This window comes from Hemiscyllium ocellatum, chromosome 5, assembly GCF_020745735.1.
Source record: "Hemiscyllium ocellatum isolate sHemOce1 chromosome 5, sHemOce1.pat.X.cur, whole genome shotgun sequence".
NCBI classification, from domain to species: domain Eukaryota; kingdom Metazoa; phylum Chordata; class Chondrichthyes; order Orectolobiformes; family Hemiscylliidae; genus Hemiscyllium; species Hemiscyllium ocellatum.
In genome coordinates this window covers 25,420,826-25,433,799 of record NC_083405.1, presented here as the reverse complement: position 1 = coordinate 25,433,799, position 12,974 = coordinate 25,420,826, and the positions used below count along the sequence as shown (strand labels likewise).

The following is a 12,974-nucleotide window of genomic DNA, read 5'->3' as shown; positions in this document are numbered from 1 at the left end:
TTGAATCAGGACTCCTTCGAAATGTGGAATTGTACTTCCATTTTTACAAATCCTTCCTTAACATTAAAGCAGTCAGGGGAAGGCATACCACTACCCATTTTTCCACAGTAGTCTGTTGCTGTATTCTAAAATTTTAAAGACCCAGTTTCACAGAGAACCACCTTGACAGCTGCCTTGAAATGCTAAATACTTACGGTAAGAATGAGAATAGGATGCCAGATAGGTACAGTGCCAAGGTGCAAGTTAACAAGAGTTGTTGATAAGTAATTGTATGTTTAGAGTAGATTGGGATGGATGGGAATGGTGATGTCAGATTTGGCTGTAGGGGAGAGGATATGTTGGGATGTCTGTTCTGAGGTAGGGTGTTTGGGTCAGCATGAGGGGTGTAAGGAAGTTGTGGTTGGGTGCGCATGAGATGAGTTGGGGCCAGTTGGCTAGTTACTTGTGAGTTATGGCAGGTATCTTGTAGTCTAACTTTTTATGAGTATCTATGTATTAACGCAACAGAACCTTGTGAATTCTCTGATTTAAATGGTTACTTTTGGAGGGTTCCAGGCTTAGTGGAATTTCAAAGTGACATCTTCAATTTCTTGGCAATTCCTATGAGTCTGCTGTGATAGGGATTCCTCAGGGTTGCTATGGCAACTCCTACCTACACTTCAGAAACGATTTTCTTACATTTGAAATTCTGGGTCACAATCTTCACAAGTCAGCAACCTACCACTTAAATAGATTTTTAAACTCCTCTGGAATGACTATCTTTCAATAATACTTTGCTTTGTGTTAAGATAGGGCACTTTGTCCATGTTTCTCTTACAAACTTGAATTTCTGTATCTGTTGTTTGCATCCTCTGAAATGTTGCTACTTTCAGTTTGGCTCAAAATTATGTCTATTTTCTCAGTAGAGATTATTTCATTAGTTAAATCAAAATATTTACACACCAATTACAAATTTGGAATTGGGCACTCAACATGTTTTCAATTCTTCACAGAACTTGTCTATACCTTTGAATTATTTTTAAAAATTCAACACTGGATGTCTACTTTTATATTAGTTTTGACCTTTTCAGTCCTGACAAGTTGTTGTGAAATGATGCAAATGGAATTTTAGCTGTAAAAGGCAAAAAGTCTAATTAGCGTAGTAGTGTAATGTTTTACTAGTGATAATTGCATTCTTATTTGATTGTTTATTTGTGAATAAAGTAGATTTTGTTTTAAGTAGTGCTGCATTGTTGAAGCAAACATACTCCATAACTGTTAGGGCAAGGCAAAAGTTAGCTACATATTTAATAATGGCATATATAACATCGGATGTTTCTTTTGAATTTTTCCATACTCCTCTATGGATGCACTGACTTTTGTTTAGCTTCATTTCTGGTCGCCTTTGCTCCTTACTCATTAGTTTTACATGAGCCTAGATGTCCTGTGTTTAACTAATTATTTGTTTTTTTACTATTGATCCTAGCAGGAAGCATTTCAGGATATCAATCAGTCATATTAAACTTGGCTGACTTATATACACCTGTCCCACGCTGTCTGTGGAAATCCTAACTATGGTCTTAGCTGAAAGGTTTAGAGGGATATGGACCAAGCACAGCCAAATGGAATTAGTTTAGTTAGGGAAACCTGGTCGGCATGATCAAGCTGGTCCAAAGAGTCATACAGCACAGAAATAGACTATATGACCCAAATCGTGAATTAAACCCGCGACCCCTTCACTATTCAAAGTGTATGGGGAGTTGCTAAATATGGGTTCCTGCCAGATTTGATTATCTCCAGCATTTTGTGTTTCTATTGCATTATTTTATAGTAAATCAATGACTGATTTACATTGTTGTCAGCAGCAAGTGCTGCAGTGGCTAACAATATGTTGTGCATGTCATTCTTGATGCTCTAAATTCAAGTGTGATCTGTTTTTAAAAATAACTTACTCTACAAGATATTTATGAATGGTTTTCCATTTTCAGGATTTTTAATATGTGTAGAAGCAGTTTTCAATTTAATTCCCACTTTCTGATGCATTGGAATCCAGTTATTATAATTTCACTCTCTCTTTCCTTGTCCTGCAGCAGCAAGATCTTGCTCAAGCAACCAATCCTCTGGTCCATCAACTCTCGAATGAAAGCAGGGTTTCTCGAGCAGACTCTCTCTGTGAGTTCTTTGATGCACAGGAAGTCTTGCTGTCAGCGAGCTCATCAGAGAATGAGGTTGGTGTGCTGCTGAGGAGGTTATTCACTTGTGACCTGTCAAGTGGTTCAGGATGCATTGTGAGCTGTAAGGTCATGCAGCTATCAAAGTATGATCTGGCCTGAGCCTGACTTCCCATTCTCGACTGATATTTCAATAGTCATTGGTGGGTTTAGTCCATGTGAGCTGAAAAAAAATAAAACAATAAAAAAATTCTCACTTTTGTCATGGAACCTGTGGCAGTTGTGAAGGTGCAATGCTTGTATTCTTTTTCGGTTTTCTGGTTTCAGAATAAGGATAGTATGAATTTGAGGAATCCGTAAAAGCTTTTCTTGAATGCAGTAACCGTATAGTAGAAACAACATGTTCCAAATTTAAACAAGCCTGTGTGGTTTGCTTGGAGTGTACCTAGGTTGGATGGTATTTGAGAATACATTTAAGTCTTTTAACAATTTTATGCTGTAGAAAGAGTGGAAAGCTGACGTGTTTTTCTGAGAAGGTGGATGATGACAGTATTAAACCTGTGTGAAGGGCAGTCCCTTAAGAGAGGGAACTGTTAATATGTCTACTAAAGTGTCAAAGATGTTGAATGCATGTTTTTTTCATTGTCATAACATCAGATGCTTGATGCAGTTCAGCCACATGGAATTTAATGAGAATTTCTAAAGTTGACAAATCTTCATTGTGCCCAACATCTGCTGCACTTGAGACATGTTCCTTCTTTGATCCTACTCTTCCTCAATTTCTGACCACAAGTAACCTTGCTTTATCTCCACAACCCTTGATATCCTTACAGATTAAAAATCTATCACAACCTTGAGTACACTTAATGACCCAGCTTCAATGGCCCTCTGCAGTAAAGAATCCCAGAGATTCAATACCCTCAGAAAGAATAAAAACCCTCCTCATCTCTGCCTTACTCTAAAATTGTGCCTGCTGGCCGTAGACCTGCCCACAAAAGGATTCAACCTCTCAGGATCTATCCTGTCAAGGCCCCTGACAATCTTATATTTCAATAAGGTCTCCTGACATTCTTCTAAAATCCAGTAAGTACAGGCCCAACCTGCCCGATGTACTCAACCTCCCCTCACGAGAAAATCCCTCCACAAATAGAATCCAACTAGGGAATATTATCTGAACTGCTTCCAATGCTAGTATATCGTGCATCAAAATTATTGACTGTATTCCAAGTGTGGTGTAACTCGTGTCTTGTATTGTTTTAGTAAGAGCTCCCTGATTTTAGACTCCATTTGCCTTTAAAATAATTTGTCTTCCCTATTACCACTGAACTTGGATGCTATCTTGTAGTGATTCAAGCATGAGCAGGTTAAGGGAGGAGCCATAAATCTTACCTTAGCCAGCCACACTTAGATTCCCTGAGAGAACTTTTTTTTAAAAAAAAACCTCAGAAAATGACGATGGGTAAAAAGCTCATGGGAAACTTTCTTTTTGCATGATATCTTTTGGACCTGTTGTTTTGTCTGTAGGGGAACATGCGTGGCTTCATTTGCTGCTTCCTTTTTAGTATGTGAATGAGATTTTCTGCTCATAACTATGACCAATTTATTGTGAGAGGTTTGCAGTGCTGGGTTAATGTCATGTGTGTATATTGTCAGCATCACTCTGTCCTGTATTATTAACAATGCTTGCTATTTTGGTGGATATGATTTTGGGCGCTTTGGGAAGAGTGAATAATTTGTTTTTATTTTTGTTGTAGGCCTCAGATGATGATTCATATGTCAGTGACATAAGTGACAATGTTTCAGAGGATAACTTGAGCACCGACGCAGAAACAAATGCTCAGAATACATGTAAGATCATTCAGGATATTTTCTGCTTTCGGCTTTCACTTTGTATACAAATGTGTGCCAGGAGTGTTGGTGGGTGAATTCTCATTGCAATTGGGGATTATCCTCCGGTATATTTTTGTTGCTCAGGTATATTTTTGTTGAAAATGCTATTTAAAAATATACGAGGAAGGAGGCAGCTTCCTTCTCTTCTCCATCATCCAAGGTGTGAATAACTCTTTTCAAAATTGTCAGACTGATAATTGGAATATAATTGCCCTCTGTTGAATAAGGTATCACTTATTGTAAACTGTATCACCTTCCTTCCAATTTTATGCAGTTTTCATTCCTTTTCTGCCGAAGATAGAATATTGGGGCATGATTCTGTGAACATTGGCAGCCTTCAAATGTTCAGGATTTGGGCACAAGGAGCTGGAATGTTTCATCACAGTCACATGTCTGGCAAGTTGCCTTTTAGAAGTAGGAATCTTGAAGCTTTCTTCCTACCCCCACTTCCAGAGAGACCATTGGTTTGACTGAGACTGCTAATAATTTCCTCTGAAGCTTTGGTACGGTCATCCTCCGAGATAGACGTTGGGGCTTCTGGTGGAACCGGGTGTTTCTCTGCAGAGATCAGGCATAGGTTTGCAAAAACTGCAAGACAAAAGCGATAGAAGTGTTGTGTAACGATGGGGACAGACAGTGAGGTTGATGAGAGAGTTGCAGTGGAATGAAGTGTTTGTTTGATGTGATATAAATGTTTCAGCATCCCTGCAGGAACTGTTGCAGTCTTCTGTGAGGGTCTGAAGTCTTCCTTGGTAGAGTTTGAGATCCTGATATTGGACACATCTCCACTCATTTGAGATGTGACTGTGGGCGGCACGGTGGCTCAGTGGTTAGCACTGCTGCCTCACAGGACCAGGGTCCCAGGTTTGATTCCAGCCTCTGGCAGTTTCCTCCCACGATCCAAAGATGTGCAGGTCAGGTGAATTGGCCATGTTAAATTGCCCACAGTGTTAGGTGCATTAGTCAGGGTAAATAAAGGGTAGGGGAATGGGTTTGGGTGAGTTTCTCTTCAGAGGGGCAGTGTGGACTTGTTGGGCTGAAGGGCTTGTTTCCACACTGTCGATAATCTAATCTAATCTAAAAAGAATTATGAGCTGTCTTCTCCTGTAATGAGTAATTGGGGGTAATAAGAGAGATGACAGTGGGTGGTATGGTTTTTCCTCCTGGTGCATGTGGGGGTAAAGATTAGATTTGATGAGATTAGATTAGATTACAGTGTGGAAACAGGCCCTTCGGCCCAACAAGTCCACACTGACCCGCCGAAGCGCAACCCACCCATACCCCTACATTTACCCCTTACCTAACACTACGGGCAATTTTAGCATGGCCAATTCACCTGACCCGCACATCTTTGTGAGATGTGACCCGGAGGAAACCCACGCAGACACGGGGAGAATGTGCAAACTCCATACAGTCAGTCGCCTGAGGCGGGAATTGAACCCGGGTCTCTGGCACTGTGAGGCAGCAGTGCTAACCACTGTGCCACCGTGCCGCCCACCATGATGAGATGTGTTGAAAATTGAGGAAGCAGCCCAGAAGGGTTAGTGTTTTGGGGTGTTGAGGGGAAGAGTAAGTGAGCGAAGGTGTTGAAGGCAGTAGTGAGATGGTACAGTAAATGTCTTGGTGGGAGTTAAGTGCAAGCTGGCAGAGAGAGGAATGTGACACTTATCTCTGCTCTGCCAAGGTGGTCCTCGACCCTTTTTTTTATGGCACCATTGTCCATTCCTCCACAGTTGAGTTGGCATTGACCCAGGTATCAATTTCACACCAGGCTGGCAGTGTCCTCCAGGAAGGAAATGGCTTCCTCTGCACTCCCAAGTCCACCAGGAACATATCAGAAAGTTGTGATGCTATCTTCTCCTCCTCTGATATCTTCTGACATTATCTGTGACTGAGCAGGGCAGCTTCAAAATGCCAGTACTTGTGTAACTGCATTATGGTGGCATGGGTGCAAGGGATGGTTACGTTTTAGTGGCTACCTGCTGAGTGGCAAGTTGTTCCAGAAAAAAAGCATGGTAAGATGGGGTGAAAATTGGACATGAGGATGTCATTGAGACAGGATAGGTGATTAATGAGCCATGTTTGGAAAAGATGTGACAAGAGAACTCACTGGACTTCTGGCGACAAGCCCTTCAAAAGGTACTCCATGCAACTCAGACTTAGCCAAAAAAAGTAAGGTTCAGCCCACTGGAGAATAATGTTGGGCAGAATGTTAACCTTGCATTCTGTCTGATCCTGTTTGTTTCCTATCCATTGAATGGGATGAACATTTCCCAATGTATTTGTAAACTATATCAAATATGACTGTGATGGCTCAGTTAATGTTGCAATGTTTAACTGCTGTACGTCTTACCCTAGTGGTATTCTTCAGGAAAAGTGAGTACTTAAATTATCTGAGCAAAACAAACTGTAACAATCACTGTTATTATATCACCAAGTCTTCACGATCTTAAGCAATGTTTCTTTTACTTAAATAAAACAGGTCCTGCTCAAAATGGTACAAGTCACAATGTTAGAAGAAGATCATGCCTGCCTGCTCCCGGACCAACCAATAGTAACATAAGCTTGTGGAATATTCTAAGGAATAACATAGGGAAAGATCTTTCTAAAGTTTCCATGCCAGTTCAATTAAACGAACCAGTGAACACGCTGCAGCGCCTCTGTGAAGAGCTGGAATACAGTGAGCTACTGGATACGGCATCTCAAACTGATGACCCATTTGAAAGGATGGTAAATGAATATTTTATTTCATCTGCACAATGCAAGGTCTGCACTAGATCCAGGATATGTGTTTGAATTTCTTCATGTACATTGCTTTGTTAGTGAGAAATTAAGAGTTATTGACTTTCTGTTGCTCATGATAAATTGGTATGAATTTCCAGTGCAATTAGCACCTGCCTGGCAATAATCTCGAACTGTAGATTGATATGGTTCATATCCTCCTCCAACAATGCTTTTCATCTCTTAGATTCTTACCTATTTCTACTCTTGATGTGTGCCTATCTTTGAGTTGATCTGCCCTTCTGTCTTACCTTTGTGTTTGCAATGATTTCCATGTATAGTTTAAGCTGAACATGCTTTAAGTGCAGAGCTGGTCAGATAACATCCATGGAGGGGGAAGCAAAGTCATAATTTTCACCAGGAGGCAAACAGGAGATGGGTCTGTTTTATAACCCATATCTGGTGGGGAGCTGATTTAAGTTTAGATTCTCATAAAGAAGACCGGCTGCCTGTCCGTTTGGGACCAGTGGGCACGGTAGTGGAGCTGGGTGAGGTGAAATGTGAGACTGTAAAGATATCTCCGAACAGCCATCACTGAGGCTACTAATTGTCTGATGAGAGAATCTGCAGTTCATGCCAAAGTCTCTATTACATTAGAGGAAAGCAAAAGGAAACAAAGAAGGTTGAGACATGGCACCAAGGACAGCACAGACCCTCAGTTCATAGAATACAATCTGGATCTATTGCTATTGGCGTCGGAAAAAGAGCAACGCCCTCTTCCCAAAGGGTAACTGCTCTTCATTCAGCTTCATCCACTTTCTCCTCTTACTCCTCAACCCTAACCCTGATGCTCAGTAGCATCAGTATGTACCATCTACAGAATGCACTGCAGAAATTCACCCAGACTCCTTAGACAGCACCTTCCAAATCATGAGCACCGCCCTCAAGATGGTGTACAGCAGCAGATACAAGGAAAAGCTACTACGTGCAAATTCCCCTCGAAGCCACTCACGATCCTAATTTGAAAATTATCACTGTTCCTTCAATGTCATTCGGTCAAAATCCTAGAATTCTCAATGACCATGTGCTGAAAAAGAATAACTTGCACTGCTTTTGACTCCCATTCCTTTTCATCTACTCATTCCCTTGTTTACTAAAAGTTGTTTACAAGATGAAACTTCTTTTGTTTGTTCACGGGAATTTAAGTGGGTGTCATTGTCGAGGCCAATATTTGTGGCTCACTTACGGGTAAGTAAAGTATTCCTAACTGAAAGGTTCTTGTATTCTTTGGAAACATTGATATTGCCTGTGCCTACAGCATAAAATGTGTTGCTTATCCATAAGGATGTAGGAGCATTGTCATTCAGCATTGAGTCTGATTTAATGTGAAGAGAGTTACCTCAGATTACAACAGGATCTTGACCAGATGGGTCAATGGGCTGAGAAGTGGCAGATGGAGTTTAATTCAAATGCGAGGTGCTGCATTTTGGGAAAGCAAATCTTAGCAGGACTTATACACTTAATGGTAAGATCCTAGGGAGTGTTGCTGAACAAAGAGACCTTGGGTTCAGGTTCATAGCTCCTTGAAAGTGGAGTTGCAGGTAGATAGCATAGTGAAGAAGGCGTTTGGTATGCTTTCCTTTATTGGTCAGAGTATTGAGTACAGGAATTGGGAAGTCATGTTGCGGCTGTACAGGACATTGGTTAGGCCACTGTTGGAATATTGCGTGCAATTCTGGTCTCCTTCCTATCAGAAAATCGTTGTGAAACTTGAAAGGGTACAGAAAGGATTTACAAGGATGTTGCCAGTTTTGGAGGGTTTGAGCTATAGGGAGAGGCTGGACAAGCTGGGGCTGTTTTGCCTGGAGTGTCGGAGGTTGAGGTATGACATTAGAGGTTTACAAAATTGAGGGGCATGGATAGGATAAATAGACAAAGTCTTTTCCCTGGGGTGGGGGAGTCCAGAACTAGAGGGCATAGGTTTAGGGTGAGAGGGGAAAGATATAAAAGAAACCTAAGGGGCAACTTTTTCATACAGAAGGTGGTACGTGTATGGAATGAGCTGCCAGAGGAAGTGGTGGAGGCTGGTACAATTGCAACATTTAAGAGGCATTTGGATGGGTATATGAATAGGAAGGGTTTGGAGGGATATGGGCCGGGTGCTGGCAGGTGAGACTAGATTGGGTTGGGATATCTGGTCAGCATGGATGTGTTGGACCAAAGGGTCTGTTTCCATGCTGTACATCTCTATGACTCTAATGAGATCTGATAACCCTCAATTCCACTTTGTTCTCTTTTCCCCATCACCCTTAATTCCCTTACTGATTAAAATAAAACTGTCTCTCTCAGCCTTGAATATACTAAATGATCTAACCTCGAGACCCCTCTTTGTTAAAAATTCCACAAATTAACTTCCTTAAGAAATTCTTCTTTCTCTCTGCCTTAAAAGGGCAATTCTCTTATTCAGATATTATGCTGTTGGGTCATCGTCTGCCCCAGAAGCAGAAAATAAGCTTTTCGCATCTACTGTTTCAAGTCCCTAAATGTCTGAGTGTTTTAATAAAGTCACCTTTCATTCTTCTAAAATCCAGACCCAACCTACTCAGCCTCACCTCATAAAATAACCTCTCCATACCTGGGACCAACCTTGTGGAATGCCTCCAATGCCATTATATCTTTCCTTCACTTAAGGGCCCAAAATTGTTCAGAATGCCACCTGTCATTTGGCTAAGCTGGTACCTTGAGTAGATTTAGCAAGACTTCCCTTTTTATATTCTCCATTCATTTTGAAATAAAAGCCAATAGTTCATTTGCCCTATCTATTACCTACTGAACCTGTATGCCAGGTTTTTGTGATTTATGCACAAGTACTCCCAAAGCCCTCTGTCTTGTAACTTTCTACAGTCTTTCTGCATTTAACTAATATTCCCCTCATATATTCTTATTATCAAACTGCACAACCTCACAATTTCCTCATTATATTCAGTTTCCCAAGCTTTTGTCCATTCACTTAACCTGCATGTATCCCTCTGTACGTTCTTTGTAATCCTCACCACTTGCCTTCCTACCTGTTTTTGTTATTACAAACTTGGCAATTGTACATTTACTTTCCTCATCTGAGTTATTACAATATATTATAAAATATTATGACCATAGCACTGATCCCTGTGCCAGTCCACTAGTTACTGGTTGCCATACTGAAATGCTCCCCCTTATCCCAATACTCTGTCTTTTGTTAGTTAGCCAGTCCATTATACATGCTAATATATTACCTCCAATAGCATGGACTCTTAAGTACCCTGACATTTACTTTATCAAATGTCTTCTGAAAATCCAAATGTATTGCATCCACTGTTTCCCTTTATCTATCCTGCTTATTACCTTTCAGAAGAATTCTAATAACCCGAGCCAAGCTGGTGCTGGATTGAACAATCCATTCTGTGTCAATCATTCATTTCTGCCTTTTTTGTTGCCTGAGTACTGCAATTTCACTAACATTTCCAGGAAAGATCAAGAATTGGACTTCTGAGCTGATCCATGTGATAACAAATCCATTACCTCTGTAGCTATTACAAAATTTTGATAAAATTGTTATATTTTGGAGGAGTGTAAAATTGCACACATTTAAATTTTGCTACTCAGGATGATTGTAAAATTCTTTTCCTTTGCCAGCTTTTATAAACAGCAAAAAAAAATACAGATAAGAAAATGCATATTTGAGATTTGTTTTTTTTCATCCAAATTACTTTGAAGCAATGAATGATAATTGAATTTATAAAGTCAGTCTCAGATTTAGATTTATTAAGTTTTCTTTGTTCTTTGTTTTCAATTGAGAAATGCATGTTTAATGAACATCCCTACATTTGATATGCATGTAATGGATTGGTAATGGTTCAGGTTTTATAATCTAATGGGCCCAATATTCCGTTAAGCAGTTAAAGTGATGGAATAAGAACAGTCATTCATCTCTTGTATTCCCATAGGTTTTTGTAGCAGCTTTTGCAGTTTCAGCATATGCATCTTCATATTACAGAGCTGGAAGTAAGCCATTTAACCCAGTTCTAGGGGAGACATATGAATGCATAAGAAAAGAACAAGGCTTCTGGTTTATTGCTGAACAGGTAATGGCTCTTGCTGCATAACAAGTATATACAAATATAAAAAAAGTGACTGAACAACTGGGATTCCTGAACAGGTTCTCGTATGGAGAAACTGGGACGAAACGTTTGTAGTTAAGCAAATTATATTTGTAATACATACCTTTATAACTCAGAAGTGTTTCTCTTCTAATTTCTAAGAGCTGGTTAATTTTATGTACATTACAACGGATTTTATCAAAGGACACCTTAAGTGGTTTCCAGTGCGGTTTTTGTCTAATACAGTCAAGTTGTTCGATGGCAATTGGCCTGTTCCACATGTAGAAGTATTGCAGTGTGGGCCACACGTCCATCCAGTTAGACGCATATCATTTGAAGATGGGCCAGGGTTATTCACCACATACCTGCAACTGGTACATCAGTAATATCATGCTGCTGCAATGGCGATAAAGACTCTTGATAAGTTAGACTCTAGTTGGAGCAGAAGTACATCTTTCAAAATTAATTGATTCCATAGACATCAGTTTATCTTGAGGGTGACGAGATTGTTAAGCTTTGGTATCTTCGCCAAAATGTCAATACCTCTTGGGTAATGTGATTTCCACAAAGGTCTTTAAATCATTAGTGTCTAAAGCTCCGAGGGTTGCCCAGGAAATGCTAAGGATGCAATTTTGGCAGAAGTTTATTGGAACCGCAATCTGTTCAATTTTCCAGTCCTCTGAATTTGAAGCTTCCACCTATTGATATTTAAGGATTTCATTACAGAAGTAGAAACAAATTAAATGAAAAGAGCCATGAATTCAGGCTTTTGGCAAGTTGCAGGTGGGTTAACTCCATCAAAGTTAAGGGATAGATACTCTCGCCACCAAGGTGGGACTTTTCTGTGTCCCTGGCAGATGAAGGCCCTAATAGCAACAAACACATTAAAGTGACAATTAAAGACAAAAGTATATTCCACGTTTGTGAGAAGATTTGTAGCTCGGGTGCTCGTTGTTGTGGTTCTGTTCGCTGAGCTGGGAATTTGTGTTGCAGACGTTTTGTCCCCTGTCTAGGTGACATCCTCAGTGCTTGGGAGCCTCCTGTGAAGTGCTTTCCTCCAGCATTTGTAGTGGTTTGAATCTGTCACTTCTGGTTGTCAGTTCCAGCTGTCCGTTACAGTGGCCGGTATATTGTCCAAAGGACTAGCCACAGTACCATACATCAGGAGCATTTCAGAACTGACAGCCAGACTACGGCGACCACGAGGACTCATCACAGCACACAAACCAACAGCCACTCTCAGACAACAACTCACCAGGACGAAGGACCCAATACCCAGCATGAGCAAAACTAATGTAGTGTACAAAATCTCATGCAAGGACTGCACAAAACACTACATAGGACAAACAGGAAGACAGCCAACGATCCACATCCATGAACACCAACTAGCCACGAAATGACACGACCAGCTATCCTTAGTAGTCACACACGCAAATGACAAGCAACATGAGTTCGACTGGGGCAACACTACTATTATAGGACAAGCCAAACAGAGAACAGCCAGGGAATCCCTAGAGGCATGGCATTCATCCACAGATTCAATCAATAAGCACATTGACCTGGACCCAATATACCAGCCACCGCAGCGGACAGCTGGAACAGAAACCCGGAAGCGGCAGAGACAAACCACTATAAATGCCGGTGGAAACATCACAGAAGCACTTCACAGGAGGCTCCCAAGCACTGAGGATGTCACCTAGACAGGGGACAAAACATCTGCATCACAAATTCCCAGCTCAGTGAACAGAACAACAACAAAAGTATATTTGTGAATTTTGGACTTTTATTTAAATTTAAGATTAAAAATAAAGGTAACTATTAAATAACAAACTTATGGAGGAAAATGGGCGGCATGGTGGCTCAGTGGTTAGCACTGCTGCCTCACAGCGCCAGGGACCCAGTTCAATTCCAGCCTCAGGTGACTGTCTGTGTGGAGTTTGCATGTTCTCCCCGTGTCTGCGTGGGTTTCCTGCGGGTGCTCTGGTTTCCTCCCACAATCCAGAGATGTGCAGGTCAGGTGAATTGGCCATGTTAAATTGCCCATATTGTTAGGTACTTTAGTCAGACGGAAATGGGC

At 40.8% G+C, this 12,974-nt stretch overlaps 1 protein-coding gene across 2 annotated transcripts in view; it reads left to right on the top strand.

Moving 5' to 3' along the window:
- osbpl3b (oxysterol binding protein-like 3b) overlaps positions 1 to 12,974 on the top strand; it is a 222,673-nt gene that overhangs the window by 152,149 nt on the left and 57,550 nt on the right. For both annotated transcript variants that reach the window (XM_060824591.1, XM_060824590.1), the window contains 4 exons: positions 2,070 to 2,207; positions 3,905 to 3,998; positions 6,523 to 6,770; positions 10,745 to 10,882. In XM_060824591.1, coding sequence (XP_060680574.1) covers positions 2,070 to 2,207; positions 3,905 to 3,998; positions 6,523 to 6,770; positions 10,745 to 10,882 — 618 coding nt within the window. The remainder of the gene's footprint in view (positions 1 to 2,069; positions 2,208 to 3,904; positions 3,999 to 6,522; positions 6,771 to 10,744; positions 10,883 to 12,974) is intronic.